A 21,576-nucleotide genomic window follows, 5' to 3' on the forward strand; every position below is an offset into this window, starting at 1 on the left:
CAAATCAACAGGAAGGATGCAGGAGCTGGTTTAAAGCAGAGGTGGTTGCAGCGATTGGGTGGATGAGACCTTGGAGAGCTTTGAGGATTTAAATTCAGCCCATAGGGGATGGGGTGCCAATGCAAGTCAGCAAGTGGGGCTTAAAGTAGGCCAAGATACAGGTGGCAAAATTTATAAATCCTCGAATTTACCACAAGCAATGCTGTAGGACAACTAGTTATTGATAAGATTTGCATCTAGCACATAGCTGTTGCACTTTGATAGAAATGCAGAACAAATTTTTTCCCCTAAAATTTTGAGTGTTTTACAAAAGGTTCCTCTGATCAGCAGCCAGAAATTTGCAAGCAGTTACGATTGCCTTCTGAACTCTTTTACATACAGCTGCAATTACCTAGGTTTGACTCTTTCAGATTACTGCTCTAAAGGGGATACTTGAACAGTGGCTTCATATGGGTAGATCAGGCCAAGTCAGCAGCTGAGCAAAGCACTATGCTGAAACCCAGCATTACCCAGGAGATCTGCTAGTTCGTAAATTTCCAAATTCATTGAGTAAACAGAAATGCAAGTCAGATAAATTGTTTGAACTGTTTATCTGATGCTATGAATCACAAGAACTACAAAAATGACAATAACTCATAATAGAAACCTAAATAGATGCTTATAGTGTTTATGCTACAGGTTTGCTAATTTATTGAAGTCTATTCTGGAAAAGAAATTGCATTTAATTTAGCAAACGTGGCAGCTCCCTCCTTTCAATTATAAAAATAAAACCAATGAAAAGCAATTTTCTTGCTTTGCAATGAGAACCAAAATATGTTTGTTCAGATTATCCATAATTCATCATTTTTATAAGCTTATTAATGATTTTGCAAAAGATGTATCATTTTTAAATCTTTTAATTGTGATAATATTAACCTCCTGGCTTTTTTAAAACCTCCTTTTAGGTATGAAGTAGCTCCACGATCAGACAGTGAGGAGAGTGGATCAGAGTATGAAGAGGAGGTATGTACTTTCTTTCAATTTTGTGGTATGTTAGAGCTTTTTACTTCTATTTGGCAGTTCTTGCCCTTCTCTGTGAATGGCATAAACTTCCTGATGCACCGTTGCTTTCCAGTATTTCTTTCAAATGACCATTATCCCTTTGAGAGTCTCGGTAGTCAGTGTCAATAGACCATTTGACCTAGGAGGACGTGACTAAGCCTGATCTGTCCTCAAATGACATCTGCAAGCATGAACGGACAGCGGGGGTCACTATGCAGTGGTCAAGAATGGGAATCCTTTCCCCTCCTAGTCAGGACTGCTGCCTTGTCTGACATCAGCTTACTCAATGGGCTGGGCTCAGCTTTTTATTGTAAGCCCTTTGTTGGTGGGACCTGCTAGTGTTATTTTTGCAGTTGTTCAGATTATAGTTTTAAGCTTTGCAAATTGGATGCAAACTAATTTGATAAGGTTTTTGACAATACACTGTTTATCTGGTTTGTTTTTATTTGTTTCGACCATCACCTGTGGAGATAGACTCATAATGTGTATTTGTTTCTTGATGCCTTTGGAATTCCCCATGCTTCACCCTTCACTGTTGCTGGGTCAAAATCCTGGAACTCCGTCCGTAACAGCACTGTGCATGGACCCCCTGTGGCCGTTTCCCTCAACAACAGGTATACCGTTTTGGATACTGTTGGGGGAGACGACTTACCAGGGGTAGGCAGTGGGAATCAGGTCTCTGGCGCAGAGTCTGTCCCTGTTGCTCAGAAGGGAAGGGGTAAGAGGAGCAGAGCATTAGTCATTGGGGACTCCATAGTTAGGGGAACAGATAGGAGGTTTTGTGGGAACGAGAGAGACTCACGGTTGGTGTGTTGCCTCCCAGGTGCCAGGGTACGTGATGTCTCGGATCGTGTTTTTGGGATCCTCAAGGGGGAGGGGGAGCAGCCCCAAGTCGTGGTACACATAGGCACCAACGACATAGGTAGGAAGACAGATGGGGATTTAAGGCAGAAATTCAGGGAGCTAGGGTGGAAGCTTAGAGTGAGAACGAACAGAGTTGTTATCTCTGGGTTGTTGCCCGTGCCACGTGCTAGCGAAGTGAGGAATAGGGAGAGAGAGGAGTTGAACACGTGCCTGCAGGGATGGTGTAGGAGGGAGGGTTTTGGTTTCCTGGATAATTGGGGCTCTTTCTGGGGTAGGTGGGACCTCGACAAACAGGATGGTCTTCACCTGAACCAGAGGGGTACCAATATCCTGGGGGGGAGATTTGCTAGTGCTCTTCAGGGGGGTTTAAACTAATTCAGCAGGGGGATGGGAACCTAAATTGTAGTTCCAGTGTGCAGGATGTTGAGAGTAGTGAGGTCAGGGATAAGGTTATAAGGACACAAGAGGGCACTGGCCAGCAAGAACTTGGTTTAAAATGTGTCTACTTCAACGCCAGGAGCATCCGGAATAAGGTGGGTGAGCTTGCAGCATGGGTTGGTACCTGGGATCTCGATGTTGTGGCCATTTCAGAGACATGGGTAGAGCAGGGACAGGAATGGATGTTGCGGGTTCCGGGATTTAGATGTTTCACTAAGAACAGAGAAGATGGTAAAAGAGGGGGGGGGTGTGGCATTGTTAATCAAGGAAAGTATTACAGCGGCAGAAAGGACGTTTGAGGACTCGTCTACTGAGGTAGTCTGGGCCGAGGTTAGAAACAGGAGAGGAGAGGTCACCCTGTTGGGAGTTTTCTATAGACCTCCAAATAATTCCAGAGATGTAGAGGAAAGGATAGCAATGATGATTCTTGACAGGAGCGAGAGTAACAGGATGGTGGTTATGGGGGACTTTAACTTTCCAAATATTGACTGGAAATACTATAGTTCGAGTACTTTAGATGGGTCTGTTTTTGTCCAGTGTGTGCAGGAGGGTTTTCTGACACAGTATGTAGACAGGCCAACCAGGGGCGATGCCACATTGGATTTGGTACTGGGTAATGAACCCGGCCAGGTGTTAGATTTAGAAGTTGGTGAGCACTTTGGTGATGGTGATCACAATTCGGTTAGGTTTACCTTAGCGATGGGCAGGGACAGGCATATACAGCAGGGCAAGAATTATAGCTGGGGGAAAGGAAATTATGATGCGATTAGGCAAGATTTATGATGCGATTAGGCAAGATTTAGGATGCGTAGGATGGGGAAGGAAACTGCAGGGGATGGGCACAATCGAAATGTGGAGCTTATTCAAGGAGCAGCTACTGCGTGTCCTTGATAAGTATGTACCTGTCAGGCAGGGAGGAAGTTGTCGAGCGAGGGAGCTGTGGTTTACTAAAGAAGTTGAAGCGCTTGTCAAGAGGAAGAAGAAGGCTTATGTTAGGATGAGACGTGAAGGCTCAGTTAGGGCGCTTGAGAGTTACAAGCTAGCCAGGAAGGATCTAAAGGGAGAGATAAGAAGAGCAAGGAGAGGACACGAGAAGTCATTGGCGGATAGGATCAAAGAAAACCCTAAGGCTTTCTATAGGTATATCAGGAATAAAAGAATGACTAGAGATAGGTTAGGGCCAATCAAGGATAGTAGTGGGAAGTTGTGTGTGGAATCGGAGGAGATAGGGGAAGTGTTAAATGAATATTTTTCGTCAGTATTTACAGTGGAGAAAGAAAATGTTGTCGAGGAGAATACTGAGATACAGACTACTAGGCTAGATGGGATTGAGGTTCACAAGGAGGAGGTGTTAGCAATTTTGGAAAGTGTGAAAATAGATAAGTCCCCTGGGCCAGATGGGATTTATCCTAGGATTCTCTGGGAAGCCAGGGAGGAGATTGCAGAGCCTTTGTCCTTGATTTTTATGTCGTCATTGTCGACAGGAATAGTGCCGGAAGACTGGAGGATAGCAAATGTTGTCCCCTTGTTCAAGAAGGGGAGTAGAGACAGCCCTGGTAATTATAGACCTGTGAGCCTTCCTTCGGTTGTGGGTAAAATGTTGGAAAAGGTTATAAGAGATAGGATTTATAATCATCTTGAAAAGAATAAGTTCATTAGAGATAGTCAGCACGGTTTTGTGAAGGGTAGGTCGTGCCTCACAAACCTTATTGAGTTTTTTGACAAGGTGACCAAACAGGTGGATGAGGGTAAAGCCGTGGATGTGGTCTATATGGATTTCAGTAAGGCGTTTGATAAAGTTCCCCACGGTAGGCTATTGCAGAAAATACAGAAGTATGGGATTGAAGGTGAATTAGTGCTTTGGATCAGAAATTGGCTAGCTGAAAGAAGACAGAGGGTGGTGGTTGATGGTAAATGTTCATCCTGGAGTATAGTTACTAGTGGTGTACCGCAAGGATCTGTTTTGGGGCCACTGCTGTTTGTCATTTTTATAAATGACCTGGATGAGGGTGTAGAAGGGTGGGTTAGTAAATTTGCGGATGACACGAAGGTCGGTGGAGTTGTGGATAGTGCCGAAGGATGTTGTAGGTTACAGAGGGACATAGATAGGCTGCAGAGCTGGGCTGAGAGATGGCAAATGGAGTTTAATGCGGAAAAGTGTGAGGTGATTCACTTTAGAAGGAGTAACAGGATTGCAGAATACTGAGCTAATGGGAAGATTCTTGGTAGTGTAGATGAGCAGAGAGATCTTGGTGTCCAGGTACATAAATCCCTGAAAGTTGCCACCCAGGTTAATAGAGCTGTTAAGAAGGCATATGGTGTGTTAGCTTTTATTTGTAGGGGGATCGAGTTTAGGAGCCACGAGGTCATGCTGCAGCTGTACAGAACTCTGGTGTGGCCGCACCTGGAGTATTGCGTGCAGTTCTGGTCACCGCATTATAGGAAGGATGTGGAAGCTTTGGAAAAGGTGCAGAGGAGATCTACTAGGATGTTGCCTGGTATGGAGGGAAGGTCTTACGAGGAAAGGCTGAGGGACTTGAGGTTGTTTTCGTTAGGGAGAAGAGGTGACTTAATAGAGACATATAAGATAATCAGAGGGTTGGACAGGGTGGATAGTGAGAGCCTTTTTCCTCGGATGGTGATGGCAAACACGAGGGGACATAGCTTTAAGTTGAGGGGTGATAGATATAGGACAGATGTCAGAGGTAGTTTCTTTACACAGAGAGTAGTAGGGGCGTGGAACGCCCTGCCTGCAACAGTAGTAGACTCGCCAACTTTAAGGGCATTTAAGTGGTCATTGGATAGACATATGGATGAAAATGGAATAGTGTAGGTCAGATGGTTTCACAGGTCGGCGCAACATCGAGGGCTGAAGGGCCTGTACTGCGCTGTTATGTTCTATGTGGTTCAAGAAGGTGGCTCACCATCACTTTCTCAGGGCAATTAGGGATAGGCAATAAATGCTGGCCTTGCCAGCAATGCTCACATCTTATCAATGAAGTTAAAAAAAGCCAATGGTTTGCATTGGTCAGCGTGTTCAATTGTGTGTTTAAAAGTTCTATTCTGGATGTTAATGCAATTGTTTCATTTAAAAAAAAATCCAAAATCTGTTCATTCTTTTCAAAAAAAATAGTAACAGCACGCCATAGAAAGCCCGCTTAGTACTTCTCCAAGGCCTCTTGAGAAAGTTCGCAGCTGATGATGCCTATTACCAAGGATTTATTTTCTGACTGTTTGCCAACTTTATTGAGATTGAGCATGCTGGAAGTAACTGTGTGGGTTGAAGATGGTTCAAGACAGTGATTTTATTGAAGAACTTTGAAATAATCACCTCAAGGTTTTCAATGCAATTTAAATTGAGCAGCAGTTACTCTGACTTGTATGTTAAAGCTGACTGTACATAGGACTTTACTGGATGAAAAAACACTGCTGTGAGCTTTCCTTTCTAATATTTTTATTTACTGGCCCAGAGTTTTGCTGGTTTCTTTGGCACAATTCACCTGAAATTGGAGTAACCAATGTAAAGGATTGCAAAAATTTTAGCACTAATTATGTCCAGTACAAATCGAGTTTCTGTTATCTTTTGAGCTAGTTTTAAAAAAATTGTGCTAAATGCTGGCTTCACCCATAAAACTGGTCACTCGCCCTGGAAGAAATAATCACCATTGCGCGTTTCTGCTAATTGCACTCATTTGCTGGACTTTGAGGAAGCTGTAAAAAATAAAGTCAGGTTACGTACCGGTGGTGGATTGACACTGATTAAAATTGGTTATTTTGTTTTAAACCCTTTTTCACCTGTTTTAATCAAACTATACTAAGTTACCACTCTTAAATAAAACTAGGAATATTTTTTTTAAAGCAACATCTAAAAATAAACAAATATGTTTTAAAATGTGCCCAATTACACTAGCTCATGGCAGAATTTGTGTTTGTTGTACATTGAGTTTGAGGAGAAACTCAAATAAAACTTCATAAAATAAGCACTATTTTGGGCAACCAGATTGCTCATTGTGCCCAAGGTGAGAGCAGGAATTTCTGGATAGGGCATTGTGGGTATGAACATCTATCGTGTCACGTCATATTCCATTGGAGCTCTACTGTGCTTCCTTTTTATAAAATCGCACAAGCTATTAGATATGCCCTGCTCCTTTGTGTTCAAGAGTTTATTGTCAAAGACACATAAAGGCTTCCAGCTAACCATTTGGTGACTCATATCAATGGGATGTGACTCTTCAATATGCCCTTCCTATTTTCTTCTGAAAACTCTTCATTAAATTTATTATCTTGAATTGTTGTGCTTGTTCACGTCAATTCAAACCGATCTCTATTGGATAAAAGTTTGGGGAGTGAGTTTTTGGAAACCTGTGGCAACTTGCATTGGTCTAGATTGATCTGTCTTGGTTCATTGCCAGTTTTTCCAGACTTTACAAAATCTCAGCACCTAAAAGGCATGTTAAATTTTTTCCCCCCCTCATTCCCCTTCATGGTTAACAATCACATTTGGAATTTTGCAAAGATATTGATGAGGAATATTGCATTAATAACTATTTGAATCTCCACTAATGGTACAGAAAACAGATCAACACTATGTATTCAAAAAGGAAGCAGTCCTTTACATTAAAGGGAAGTAGAAATCTGAAACTCTTATCCCAAATGGTTGTGGATCCTTAGTTAATTGAAACTTTCAAGAGTTAGGATTGATAGATTTTTGGTTGATAAGGGTATCAAGGGATATGGAGCAAAGCCAGGTAAATGGGGTTGTAATATAGATAAGCCATAATTTCATTGAATGGTGAACGGGCCTAAGGGCTGAATGGTCTGTTGCTGGTAAAACATGAGCCTGTGGTGTGCTGTATGGAAGAACAGTCTGGATTGATTGGCATTTTTCATAGTTCCCCAGAATGGCTTGCATGAGATCAGGAATTTCTGGATAGGACTTTGTGGGTGTGAACATCTATCGTATCATGTCATATTGCATTGGAGCTCCACTGTGCTTCCTTTTAGTAAAATTGAACAAGCTATTAAATTAGGTATGCCCTGCTCGTTTGTGTTTGAGTTTATTGTCAAAGACACATAAAGGCTTCCAGGTGACCATTTGGTGGCTCATATCTATGGTTTCTCACCTTGGGCGCAATCAGAAATCCGGTTGCCCAGAATAGTGCTGGTTTTATGAAGTTTTATTTGAGTTTCTCCTCAAACTCAATGCACATGTTCTTATTATTTGTTTCATCCCAGTGCTTGTGCACTGAAGCAAAACAATTATAGAAGTTCTATTTGCTATGTCTCCATGTATTCTATGGTCTGAATATAAGGTTTGTTGGGTTTTTGTTTTCAGGAGGAAGATGAAGATGCTCCAGTTGCACCTGATAGTGAAGAAAAGAAGATTATTGTTCCTAACATCGAAGATGTATCTGACTTTTTTGCCAAACAGATAATTGAGTATGTATTCAAACTTGTTCCTGGTTTACAACCTTAATTTATAATGAATTGCTAGAGGGAGACTTGCATTTCATGCAGTGTTCAAACAGTCAGCAAAGTCAGACATATTATTCATTCAAAAAAATTCAACTGCATTTCCTGTCCATCGTGTCGCATTTTCTTACAAATAAGATCCTAAATAGATTTTCCATCACACTTACAACCATTAGCTCAAATTTGATATGATTACAACTGAATTATAGAAAGTTTATGCCACGATAGAAGAACTGAAGTAGAAGAAAACATTTAAAATAGCAAGCACTCACCAGGAGTGAAAATTGCCAATCGCAAATTTAAAAAAAACTACAGATCCAAGATAGACAGTTAATAACTCCAAAATTGGTAAGAGAGCCATTCTTCAAATATGCTTTTCATCTACAGAAGACAATCTGTGTAAACTGTAAGCACCATCAAGTGGTAGAAGTGAGAAGCTGCAAGTGTGACTAAGAGTAGCGATGCCAAATAAAAATACCTCCTGCAACATCTGTGATACACGAAGGAAAATTTGTTTTGTCCTAACTTTGTGCGCGTAAGTCCCTCAGCATTTGAAAGAGTTAAATTTTTCAAGATGAGACCCTTTGTCAGATTATTTTGGTCTCTGCTCCAAGAGCTATATGTATTCTCTTTCTGAGATGCATGAAGAGCTGTGTATTTTCAGCATCTGCCTTTTTTTTAAGCATTTCTAGCATTCACTGTTTGTATATAATATATAGGGTATTATTTTGCTGATTCACTGGAGGGGAGTACAAGATGCTCTTGTTGGTTAGAATCAATTTATCAAGACATCCAAAATAATATTCAGTCAACAGCACTTGCTCACTTAATTATCATACAACCAGACACAGTATATATGCAAAGTGATTTATATGGCAATACTGAAAAAGGAGAATAATTATATGGATGTGTACTGCCAGTAGAAGTTAATTCTGCCTTTTTACCCCATCTTAAAAAGGAATACTCAAAGGTCTGAAGCTAAATAAAAGCCACATTTTAAAATCCTCTTTTATGATTGTTGTTGGGGAGTTGTTTTGTTAGGAAACTTGAGCATTCAAGGCTAGTAGGACCAGATTGATCCAGAAATGTATAAATTGGGACAAATTCATAATAAATTAGTAACTTACTAGGTTTCTGCCCCTGCCACAGCACCAGAATAGTCCTAACAAAAGTCAGAAATTACATCCTCTAACAGTGCATTATCCTTCCTCGACCTTTCTTCAGCTGTTGAAACTTTCGATCACACCATCCTCCATTCTCCACCTGGGATTACCCTTACTTGGTTCCACTCACCTATCCAATCATAGCCAGAATATGAGCAGCAATGGCTTCTGTTCCCACCGCCACTGTTACCTCGAATCTCCTAACGATCTATTCTTACTCTTCTTCCATTTACCTTCCTTCTCTTGGTATCATCATGTTTGCTGATGACACCCAGCTCCTTCTCACTATTTTTTTCAACTGTTCCACCATATCTCTGTTAGACTTGTGCAGTATTCAGTTGTGGGTGAGCTGCCATTTCCATCAGTTAAACATTGATCAGACCAATGACATCATTTTTGGTTCCTGGCACAAACTCCATAGCCTTGCCATTGATTCCATCCCCTCTCAACCACTGTCAGGCTGACGCAGACTATTCGTAATCTTACTATTCTTTCTGATCCCAGGCTGAGTTTCTGACCCCATCTCTTTATCACAAAGACTGCCTCTTCCCTTGTCTCAGCGCTTTTGCCACGCACACCTTTATCCATGCATTTGTCACCGCCAGACTTAACTATTCAAATACTTTCCTGCTCACCTCTCATCCACCACCCTGTGTAAACTCATCTCATCAAGAACTCTGCTGCACATATATTATCTTGTATCAGGTTCTACTCATCTGTCACTCCTGTCTTTGCAGACCCATATTGGTTCCCAGTTCCCCAAAAACTACAATTGAAAGTTCTCAATCTTGTGTTTAAATTCCTGCATGGCCCCTCTTAAACTTTTCTTTGACTATGGCCATAGGTACCTTAGATCCCTCCCTTGGGTGAACCTCTGGTGGCCATGTCCTCAATCACCAGGGCCTCTTGCACTGGAATACCTTTCCTGTACACCTCTGCACCTCAAACTTCTCCTCCCCTAAGATCCACCTTAAAACCTATTTCTTTAACCAAGTTTTTGGTCTCCCCTCCTTGTATTTCTTCCTTTGGCTTGACATCCATTTTGTCACATTCGGTCCCATGAAACATTTTAGAATGTTTTTCAATGTTAACTGCTTTATAAATGCAAGATCTTATTCTGTAGCTCCACTACTAATTTTTGCACAATTTGATATACTTTGAAAGGATACCCCTAGAGTAGGTGTTGAGAGAGGTCAGTACAGGCTCAGTAGCAGGAACTGCTGGCTGAGGAAGTCTCAACCGGCAGCTATCATTTGTGACAACTGGCAGGGATACCCACCCCCACCCCCCATTACTGAGCTGCTGCATTTCCTTGGTTCTACCAGTGTAAAGGCAGGCGATGAGTCAACTGCTGCAGCTTTTTGGAGACTGTTTCTTTTAATGGGTAGTAAGAAAATGACATGGGAATAAAATACAATTGGAACCACCAACAAAAATGTATAATTATATTTTGCTCTGATCAGGATTATGTAAATGTGGCATTTGCTCTATTTCACTTGTGGAAGAACACTGGTTCTGGATTTCCCCATTAATAGGATAATCTGTCTTGTTAAGGATTTTTTTTTGCTTTAATGGTCAGGAATGATTGTTATCACTGTCCCTTCTTCATATTAATTTTAGATGTGCTAGACAAGATGTTGATGATGAATACAGCATGCGAGCAGGAATGAAAGGTTCCCAGTCATATTATGCTGTGGCACATGCCGTCACAGAGAGGGTAGAGAAACAATCAACTTTGCTGATCAATGGATCACTAAAGCAGTACCAGGTAAACACAGATGAAAGTACTCATTATGTATGAATAATTCCAGCATGTAATTGTGGTGGAGGTTTTTGATCTCCCAATCTCAATGAATCTTTTTTTTTCACCAAAATTAAATGTGCATTACCTTGGTAAATGAAGCCAGCTAAATAAAAAGGATGGAGCTCAGCAGCAAATATTCTGTTATTCACTAGAAATTGATGATTTGAGTAAGGGAATGATGCCCCCCCCCCCCCCCCTCATGCTTGAATAACCTGTCAGCACTCATTGTTTAGGCCAACATGCCAACAATAACCATTTGAGCAATACATAAGTGAAATGTACAAGAATATGACGGGCTTAGATAAGTTCGACAAAGAAAAACTGTTCCCATTAACTGATGATACAAGGACTAGGGGACACAGATTTAAGGTTTTGGGCAATAAATACGGGGGAGTGTATACAGAGGGAGGATACAGGAAGCGTATCCATCTGCAGCTACTGGCTACCTGCATTATGGAGCTGGAGCTGCGGGTGGATTCACTGTGGAGCATCCGCAATGCTGAGGACGTCGTGGATAACACGTTTAGCGAGGTGGTCACACTGCAGGTAATATCTGCACAGGCAGAAAAGGGATGGGTGTCCACCAGGTGGAGTAGTGCAGGAGTCCCCTGTGGCCATCTCCCTCTCTAACAGATATACCGCTTTGGATACTGTTCGGGGGAATGGCCTCCCAGGGGAAAGCAGCAACAGCCAAGTTCGTGGCACCACGGATGGCACTGCTGCACAGAAGGGGAGGATAAAGACTGGGAGAGCCGTAGTGATAGAAGATTCAATTGTAAGGGGAACAGACAGGCGTTTCTGTGGCCGCAAACAAGACTCCAGGATGGTATGTTGCCTCCCTGGTGTTAGGGTCAAGGATGTCTCGGAACAGCTGCAGGGCATTCTGAAGGGGGAGGGTGAACAGCCAGTGGTCGTGGTACATCTCGGTACGAACAACATAGGTAGAAAAGGGGTTAGGCCCTGCAAGATGAATTTAAGGAGTTGGGAGCAAAATTAAAAAACAGGACCACAAAGGTAGTAATCTCGGGATTACTTCTTGTGCCACGTGTTGATGAGTATAGGAACAGGAGAATAGACCAGATGAATGTGCGGCTAGAGAAATGGTGCAGGAGGGAGGGATTTAGATTCCTGGGATATCGGGACCGGTTCTGGGGAAGGTGGGACCTGTATAAGCAGGACTGGTTGGACCCAGGCAGCAACAGAACCGATGTCCTCGCAGGGGCATTTGCTAGTACTGTTGGGGAGGATTTAAACTAGGATGGGAACCTGAGCAAGGAGACTGAGGAAGAGGAAACAAAGATAGAAACGAAAGACAGGAAACAAAAAGGCAAAAGTGGAAGGCATAGAAATCAAGGGCAAGAAACAAATAAGGCCATAATGCGAAATAATGCTAAGATGACTAAGAATGTTAAAAAGACAAGCCTAAAGGCATTGTGTCTCATTGTGCAGGGTATTCGCAATAAGGTAGGTGAATTAACTGCGCAAATAGATGTAAATGGATGTGATATAATTGCGATTACGGAGACATGGCTGCAGGGTGACCAAGGATGGGAACTGAACATCCAAGGGTATTCAATATTTAGGAAGGACAGGCAAAAAGGGAAAGGAGGTGGAGTAGCATTGTTAATAAAAGAAGAAATCAATACAATAATGAGGAAGGATATTAGCTCAGAGAATCCTGATGGGGAATCTGTATGGGTGGAGCTAAGAAACACCAAGGGGCAGAAAACATTGGTGGGGGTTGTATATAGACCCCAAACAGCAGTGGTGATGTAGAGGATGGCATCAAACAGGAACTTAGAGACGCATACAGTAAAGGTGCAACTGTAATTATGGGTGACATTAATCTACATATAGATTAGGCAAATCAAATTAGCAATAATACTGTAGAGGAGGAATTCCTGGAGTGCGTACGTGATGGTTTTTTTTGACCAATACGTTGAGGAACCAACTAGAGAACAGGACATCGTAGACTGGGTATTGTGTGATGAGAAAGGATTAGTTAACAATCTTGTGCTGGGTCCCTTGGGAAAGAGCGACTATAACATGCTAGAATTCTTCATTAAGGTGGAGAGTGTGAGAGTTGATTCCGAGACTAGGGTCCTGATTTTAAATAAAGGAAACTATGAAGGTATGAGGCGCGAGTTGGCTATGATCAATTGGGGAACGTTACTTAAAGGGTTGACAGTGGGTAGGCAATGGTTAGCATTTAAAGAGCGCATGGGTGAATTACAGTTGTTCATTCCTGTCTGGTGCAAAAATAACACAGAAAGGGTGGCTCAATCGCGGCTTACAAAAGAAATTAGGGATAATATTAGCTCCAAGGAGGAGAAATATAAAATGGCCAGACAAGCAGCAAACCTGAGAATTGGGAGCAGTTTAGAATTCAGCAAAGGAGGACAAAGGGATTGTTTAAGAAGGGGAAAATAGAGTATGAGAGTAAGCTGGCAGAAAACATAAAAACTGACTGTAAAAGCTTCTATAGATATGTGAAGAGAAAAAGATTAGTGAAGACAAATGTGGGTCCCTTACAGTCAGAAACGGGGGAATTTATAATGGGGAACAAAGAAATGGCAGGCCAAATAAATACATACTTTGGTCTGTCTTCACAAAGGAGCTCACAAATTACCTCCCAGACATGTTGGGGAACACAGGGTCTGGTGAGAAGGAGGAACTGTATGAAATCAGTATTAGTAGAGAAATGGTGTTAGGGAAATTGATAGGAGTGAAGGCCGATAAATCCCCAGAGCCTGATAATCTCCATCCCAGAGTACTTAAGGAAGTGGCCCCAGAAATAGTAGATGCAATGCTGGTCATTTTTCAAACTTCTATAGACTCTGGAACAGTTCCAACAGATTGGAGGGTAGCTAATGTAACCCCACTATTTAAAAAAGGAGGTCGAGAGAAAACAGGGAATTATAGACAGTTAGCCTGACATCAGTAGTGAGGAAAATGCTAGAGTTCATTATAAAAGATGTAATAGCAGAGCACTTGGAAAACAGTGACAGGATCGGACAAAGTCAACATGGATTTACGAAAGGGAAATCATGCTTGACAATTCTACTGGAATTTTTTGAGGGTGTAACTAGTAGAATAGATAAGGGAGAACCAGTGGATGTGGTGTATTTGGACTTTCAGAAGGCTTTCGGTAAGGTCCCACATAAGAGATTAGCGTGCAAAATTAAAGCACATGGGATTGGGGGTAAGGTACTGACACGGATAGAGAACTGGTTGGCAGACAGGAAACAAAGAGTAGGAATAAACGGGTCTTTTCCCGAGATCCAGGCAGTAACTAGTGGGGTACCGCAGGGATCAGTGCTAGGACCCCAGCTATTCACAATATATATTAATGATATAGATGAGGGAATTAAATGTAATATATTCAAGTTTGCAGATGAGACAAAGTTGGATGGGAGTGTGAGCTGTGAGGAGGATGCAGAGAAGCTCCAGTGTGATTTGGACAGGTTGAGTGAGTGGGCAAATACATGGCAGATGCAGTATAATGTGGATAAATGTGAGGTTATCCACTTTGGTGGCAAAAGCAGAAAGGCAGATTATTATCGGCGATAGATTGGGAAAAGGGAAGGTGCAACGAGACCTAGGTGTCCTTGTGCACCAGTCACTGAAAGTAAGCATGCAGGTGTAGCAGGCAGTTAAGAAGGCAAATGGTATGTTGGCCTTCATAGCGAGAGGATCCAAGTACAGGAGCAAGGATGTCTTGCTGCAGTTATACAAGGCCTTGGTGAGACCACATCTGAAGTATTATGTGCAGTTTTGGTCTCCTTATCTGAGGGAGGATGTTCTTGCTATGGAGGGAGTGCAGCGAAGGTTCACCAGACTGATTCCTGGGATGGCAGGACTGACGTATGAGGAGAGATTGGGTCGATTAGACTTGTATTTGCTAGAGTTTAGAAGAATGAGAGGGGATCTCGTAGAAACCTACAAAATTCTAACAGGACTGGGCAGACTATATGCAGGAAGGATGTTCCCGATGGCAGGGGAGTCCAGGACCAGGGGTCACAATCTAAGGATAAGGGGTAAGCCATTTAGGACTGAGATGAGGAGGGATTTCTTCACCCAGAGAGTGGTGAACCTGTGGAATTCTCTACCACGGAAAGCTGTTGAGGCCAAATCATTAAATATATTCAAGAAAGAGTTAGATACAGTTCTTGGGGCCAATGGGATCAAGGGATATGGGGAGAAAGCAGGAACAGGTTACTGAGTTTGGATGATCAGCCATGATCATATTGAATGGTGGAGCAGGCTCGAAGGGCCGAATGGTCCTATTTTTCGAAGTTTCTATGTATGAGCAAGAACTTTTTTTACGCAGTGAGAGATAATGAGAGATGGAGCCCATGAGGGTAGTGGAGACAGAGACAATCAATGATTTCTAAAGGAAATTGGATGGGCACTTGAAGGAAATAAACTTGCAGGGCTATGGACATCAAATGAGGGTGTGGGACTAGCTGGATTGATCCTTGAAGAGCCAGCATGGACTTGATGGGATGAATAGCCTCTTGCTATGCTGTAAATAGCTCTATGACTCTAGATGTCAGCATTGTCAGGAAGGTGAAAATTGAGGACGCGCCATCAGCAGTACAGTGGTACTATTTACTCCAGTAATGTGCACATCTCCTTTTTTGCTTCCAGTAAATAAACAAGATCTACAAAGCTACAAAGCAGTATTCTAATTAACCAACTTGAAGTGATTTCATAGATTTCTGGATCCAATTAAAGTTTTTGGAATACAAATTCTGAAATAATGTTTTGAACATTTATAGCATAATGGTTAAGAATGTAAAACCCATCCATTTTGACTAGATTTGCCCATGCTAAACTTAACGTCTGTCCCTTATTCAAGTGAAAGTGGAATTGCAGTACCTATTGTCTTTATATCTTGATTCAGCTTATTATGGATTGACTTTGCAATGGTCCCAAAAGTCTACAGCTCTGAAATGTCATGCAGATATTTGTTGAAAGAGGCGATGGACTGCAACCCCCAGGGGTTTGGAGGGAGAAAAGCTCCAAAGAGTTAATTGTTTGCACTTCAGTCAGTTGGTGGGGATAGGGTTAGGTATGGTAAAGGAAACTTCATCCCATTTCATCTGCTTTTTTAAAATTTGTTTTAAAATAAATTCTCAAATTACTGATGCTGGAGAAGCAACGTGCAGTTTTGCAAAAAAAAGAATCTGGTAGTTGTAAATCTCTCATACCAATCTATATATGCTTGGGCAAGATCCATGCACTGTTCATCACAAGACACTTTTAAACAGTTACAGACATGTGTTGAAGTATAATGTATCTGCTTAAATGTTAACTTATAATTTTTCCAAAAAGAAAATCTGGTTGTACCCCAAGAGCTATGTAGTAAATAAGCTTTCTTTTACTGCAACCTATAGCTTCAAGGGCTAGAGTGGCTGGTTTCTCTTTACAATAACAATCTGAATGGAATTCTGGCTGACGAGATGGGACTTGGAAAGACGATCCAGACTATTGGACTCATTACTTACCTGATGGAACACAAGAGACTCAACGGACCCTACCTCATTATTGTACCCCTCTCGTAAGTCTGTTAAAATCTTTGTGCTCCAGACCTTTTATTTTGGTGCAGGTGTGAGATGATTACTACTTTTGATCAATTTGTCAGGAGTATGCTTGAGTATTATGGGAAATGACCTACTTTTCAGCTACTTTTCCTCTTTCCAGTGAAACTGCAGACTTTCTCCTGCCTGGGAAAAATGGGTCACCAGAACAATGCATAGTACCCTAACTGTGACAAAACCATTGCCCTTTACCAAGTTATCATCTCTTTACTTATTGTCCTGGGTTATAATAGCCAAAATGTGATTTGGCTTTTTTATCATTTTATATTGCATGTATATTGAAAGAGGCGACAGACTGCAGCCCCCAGGGCTTTGCAGGGAGAAAAGCTCAAAAGTGTTATTGTTTTTAAGTCAGTTTGTGGTGGGGACAGGGTGGTGGGTAAAGGAAACTTCATCCCATTTCATCCACCTTTTAAATTTGCTTCAAAACAAATTAAATTCTCGATATCTGAGAAGCAAACTGCAGTTTTGCAGTCATGTTGGTTGTTAAGGCCCACAAAGAACCTCTCATGCCATCCATGTGCTGTTTTTATGCATTTTTTAATATTACAACAAAGGCTATGGAGCCTGACAGCATTCCGACTATAGTGCTGAAGTGTGCTCCAGAACTGGCCACGCCACTAGACAAGCTGTTCCAACATAGCGACAACACCAGCATCGACCCGACAATGTGGAAAATTGCCCGTGTGTGCCCTGTCCATAAAAGTCAGGTTAAATTCAGTCTGACCAATTACTGCCTCATCAGTCAACTCTCAATCAGCAAAGTGATAGATATATTCAACAGTGCTATCAAGTGGCACTCACTCAACTTTAACCTGATCACCGATGTTCTGTTTGAGACTTGCCAGGGCCACTCCTCTCTAAACCTCCTCACAGCCTTGGTCCAAACATGGACAAAAGAGCTGAATTCCAGAGGTGAAGTGAGTGTGACTACCCTTGACATCCATTCAGTATTTGACTGAGTATGGCATCAAGGAGCCTTAGTAAAATTAAAGTCAATGGGAATCAGGAGGAAAACTCTCCACTGGTTGGTGTCATATCTAGCACAAAGAAAGATGGCTGTGGTTAAGAGGCCAATTATCTCAGCCCCAGGATATCACTGCAGGAGTTCCTCAGGGTAGTGTCCGAAGCCCAACCATCTTCAGTTGCTTCATCAATGACCTTCCCTCCAACATAAGACCAGAAGTGGGGATGTTCGCTGTTGATCACAATTCCTCAGATACTGAAGCAGTCTGTGTCCGCATGCAGCAAGTCCTAGATGACTTTCAAGCTTGGGCTGGTAAATGGCAAGTATCAGTCGTGCCAGGCAATGACTATCTCCAAAAAGAAAGAATCTAAGCATCTCCCCTTGACATTCAATGGCATTACCTTTGCTGAATCCCCCACTATCAGCATCCTGGGGGTTACCATTGACCAGAAACTGAACTGGACCAGCCATATAAGGGGTACAGTGGCTACAAGTACAGGTCAGAGGCTGGGAATTCTGCAACAAGCAACTCATCACCTGACTCGCCAGAACCTGTCCACCATGTACAAGGCACAAGTCAGTAGTGTGATGGAATGCTCTGCACGTGCCTGGACGGGTGCAGTTCAACACCATCCAGGACACCCTATCTCCCACCTTGAACATTCCCTACACCACTGGTGCAGAGTGGCGGCAGTGTGTACCATATACAAGATGCCCTGCAGCAATCGCCATGGCTCCTTCGATAGCACCTTCCAAACCCGTGACCTCGACCACCATGAACAAGTGCAGCAAATGCATGGGAACACCCCTACCTCCAAGTTCTCCTCCAAGTCACACACCATCCTTACTTGGAAATATATTGCCACTTCTTCATTGTCACTGGGTCAAAATTGTACTGTACTTGGAGTGTTTGTGGTGTTATTTTTTTTGATGCAACATAAAACTTGGGGACCAGTCTGCCTGTTTTGATGGTTTGAATTTTTTTTTTAAGTTGCATAATGTAGTGCCTTTCATGTCTACTGAGCATCCAAAAGTGTTTTACAGCCAGTGAAATACTTTGAAATGTTGTCACTTTTGTAATGAAAGACCTCATGGCACTTTTTCAAGACAAGAGCACCATTCTTGTGGTGTCCTGGCCAACATTCATCCCCACCAAATGTGACCAGAAAACAGATTAATTGGCCTTCATTTTATTTGCATTAGTGCAACCACAGTCATGTGCAAATTTGTGGCTGTGTTTATCTACATACCTGGTTGCATGCCAGGAAATAATTACTTGGATGTGAATGGCTTTGGTGCATATTGACAGGTGGAACTAACCTCAATGAATATCTATTTGCCAGAGCTAGTTGCTTCTCTAATCAGGCTGTTTCACTACAGCCAACGCACTGGTATGTACCCAAAAATGCAGAACATTGCTCAGATATGTCCTAGCCACAAAATCCAGGATCAATCTAATGGGGACAATTACTGCCCTGTCAACCTCCTTCCAATCATCATTAAAGTGGTGGATGGAGTCATCAGTACTGCCATGAGGCAATGTCTATCCACGAGTAATCTCTCTTTGTGCTCAGTTTGGTTCGATCAGAACCACTCTTATCGTAACTTTGATCCAAACATGATGCCTGGACCTTCCCTCTGATCAGGTGAGAGGTGGGGTTGTTTACTCATAATTCTGCCCTGTTCAGCTTCATTCACTATTCCTCTGGTAATTAAGCAGTTCATGCCAGCCTACATCCAAGCATAATATTTAGGCTTGGACTGACAAATGACAGGGAACATTTTTGCCACAAAGGCATCAGGTAATGTCCATCTCAAACCAGAAAAAGCCCAGCCATCTCCCCATGACCTTTAGCCACCACCAATCTGCCACGGAACATCTCGGGGGGGGGGGGGTCACATTAACTGAAATGGACCACTCTTATTGACACTTGCTGCAAGAGCAGATTCAGAATGTATAGGAGTTGGCATCCTTTCATCTACAAAAGATGACTGACGCACAGCAAACAGTCCATTTAGGTTGGGTGTCTTCTTTTGGTGCCTCTTTGTTGATGGCTGTGAAGGCCAATCCTTGAGAGGCAGGTTCTGCCACAAGTGCTGCACATGAAGCTGCCAAGTGACACTGTGAGTTGTTTTAGACATTGGCATCTGTTGCCAAGCTGCAGTAGCAACTGGTCATCATGGTAGTGCACTGCAGTCTCCAGGATGTGTTGCCATTTCCCTCTTTCGCCAGCTAGTGACTCCCAGGTATGATAGTTGACATTTAGGGCTTTCATGTCATGCTTGCAAGCATCCTTGAAGCAGAGCTTTGGGTGCCCCACTGGTCGTGTACCCCGGCTACCTCACCATACAAAAGGTCCTTGGTTATGCAATGACTTACATCCTGTGGATGTGTCTGATCCACCGAAGCCTTCTCTGTTTGATTAGTGCCAACACACTTGCGAGCTCTGAGAGGACTGCCACATTTGTGATTTTTGTCCTGTCAGGATGAACCCGTAATGCGCTGCATACAGCGAAGACAGACATTATTGGGGAGGCAGGGGCGTAGTAGTAATGTCACTGGACTAGTAACCAGAGGCCTTGTCTAATGCTCTGGGGACATGGATTCGAATCCCACCATGGCAGATGGTGAAATTTGAATTCAATTAATAAATCTGAAATTAAAAAGCTAGTCTTATGGTGACCATGAAACCATTGTCGATTGTTGTAAAAACCCATCCGGTTCACTAATGTCCTTTAGGGAAGGAAATCTGCTGTCCTTAACTGGTCTGGCCTACTTGCGACTCCAGATCCACAGCAATGTGGTTGACTCTTAAATGCCCTCTGAAATGACCTCAATTGTATCAAACCGCTACAAAGTCCAATAAAATGAATTAAACCAGACAGACCACCTGGCATCGATCTAGGCGCTGGAAATGATAATGGCAAACACAGTCCTGTCGACCCTGCAAAGTCCTCCTTGCTAACATCTGCCTGCTGCAGTGTTCCAGTGAACATCAATGCAAGCTCGAGGAGCAGCACCTGATCTTTTGATTAGGCACTCTACTGCCTCGTGGACTCAACATTGAGTTCAACAATTTCAGAGTACGACCGGCCTTTTTTTATATTTTATGATTTTTTTAAATTATTTTTTTCACCATGTGCCTTTTTTTAAATGTGGACAGAGTCGCTCATTACTCTGCCATTAACACTTTCTGGACTGATGCTTTGTCTTTCACCACAAGCATTAACATGCTCTTTGCCTTTGTCCCATGACAGCTTTGTTATTGAATCTCTCCTGCCCTCTGCCCTATCACACCTTCCCTTTTTGTTCTCTTTCCCCACCAAACTGCACCCCCCTTCACTTGCATAAAACCTAATTCTTTTCTAACCTTTGCCAGTTCTGATGAAAAGTCACAGACCTGAAACGTTAACTCTGCTTCTCTCTCCACAGATGCTGCTTGACCTGCTGAGTATTTCCAGCACTTTCAGTTTTTATTTAACATCTGGGGGCTTGTGCCAAAATTGGGAGAGCTGTTCTATAGACTAGTCAAGCAACAGCCTGACATAGTCACACTTATGGAATCATACCTTACAGATATCCCTGGGTATGTCCTATCCCACTGGCAGGACAGACCCACCAGAGATGGCAGCACAGTGGTATACAGTCGGGAGGGAGTTGCCCTGGGAGCCCACAACATTGACTCTGGACCTCATGAAGTCTTATGGCATCAGGTCAAACGTGGGCAAGAAAATCTCCTGCTAATTACCACCTACCCCCTCCGCTAATGAATCAGTGCTTCTTCATGTTGAATACCAATTGGAAGACGCACAAAGGGTTTCAAGGGCACAGAATGTACTCTGGGTGGGAACTTCAAAGTCCATCACCAAGAGTGACTAGGTAGCACCGCTACTGACTGAACTGGACGAGTCGTAAAGGACATAGCTGCTAGACTGGGTCTGTGGCAGGTCGTGAGGGAACCAACAAGAGGGAAAAATCTATTTGACCTCGTCCTCACCAATCTACCTGCTGCAGGTGCATCTGTCCATGACAGTATTGGTAGGAGTGACCACTGCACAGTCCTTGCGGAGGCAAAGTCCCGTCTTCACATTGAGGGTATCCACGATCGTGTTGTGTGTGGCACTACCACTGTGCTAAATGGGATAGATTTTGAACAGATCTAGCAACACAAAACCGGGCATCCATGAAGTGCCCTTGACATCAGAGCAGCATTTGACCGAGTA

At 42.7% G+C, this 21,576-nt stretch overlaps 1 protein-coding gene across 6 annotated transcripts in view; it reads left to right on the forward strand.

Moving 5' to 3' along the window:
- The window catches only part of smarca2 (SWI/SNF related, matrix associated, actin dependent regulator of chromatin, subfamily a, member 2), a 211,363-nt gene that overhangs the window by 71,419 nt on the left and 118,368 nt on the right, over window positions 1-21,576 (forward strand). For all 6 annotated transcript variants that reach the window (XM_068030208.1, XM_068030207.1, XM_068030205.1 and 3 more), the window contains 4 exons: window positions 945-1,002; window positions 7,679-7,782; window positions 10,599-10,746; window positions 16,182-16,345. In XM_068030208.1, the coding sequence (XP_067886309.1) occupies window positions 945-1,002; window positions 7,679-7,782; window positions 10,599-10,746; window positions 16,182-16,345 (474 nt within the window). The remainder of the gene's footprint in view (window positions 1-944; window positions 1,003-7,678; window positions 7,783-10,598; window positions 10,747-16,181; window positions 16,346-21,576) is intronic.

Source organism: Heterodontus francisci, chromosome 4 (assembly GCF_036365525.1).
Source record: "Heterodontus francisci isolate sHetFra1 chromosome 4, sHetFra1.hap1, whole genome shotgun sequence".
Taxonomy (NCBI): Eukaryota; Metazoa; Chordata; class Chondrichthyes; order Heterodontiformes; family Heterodontidae; genus Heterodontus; species Heterodontus francisci.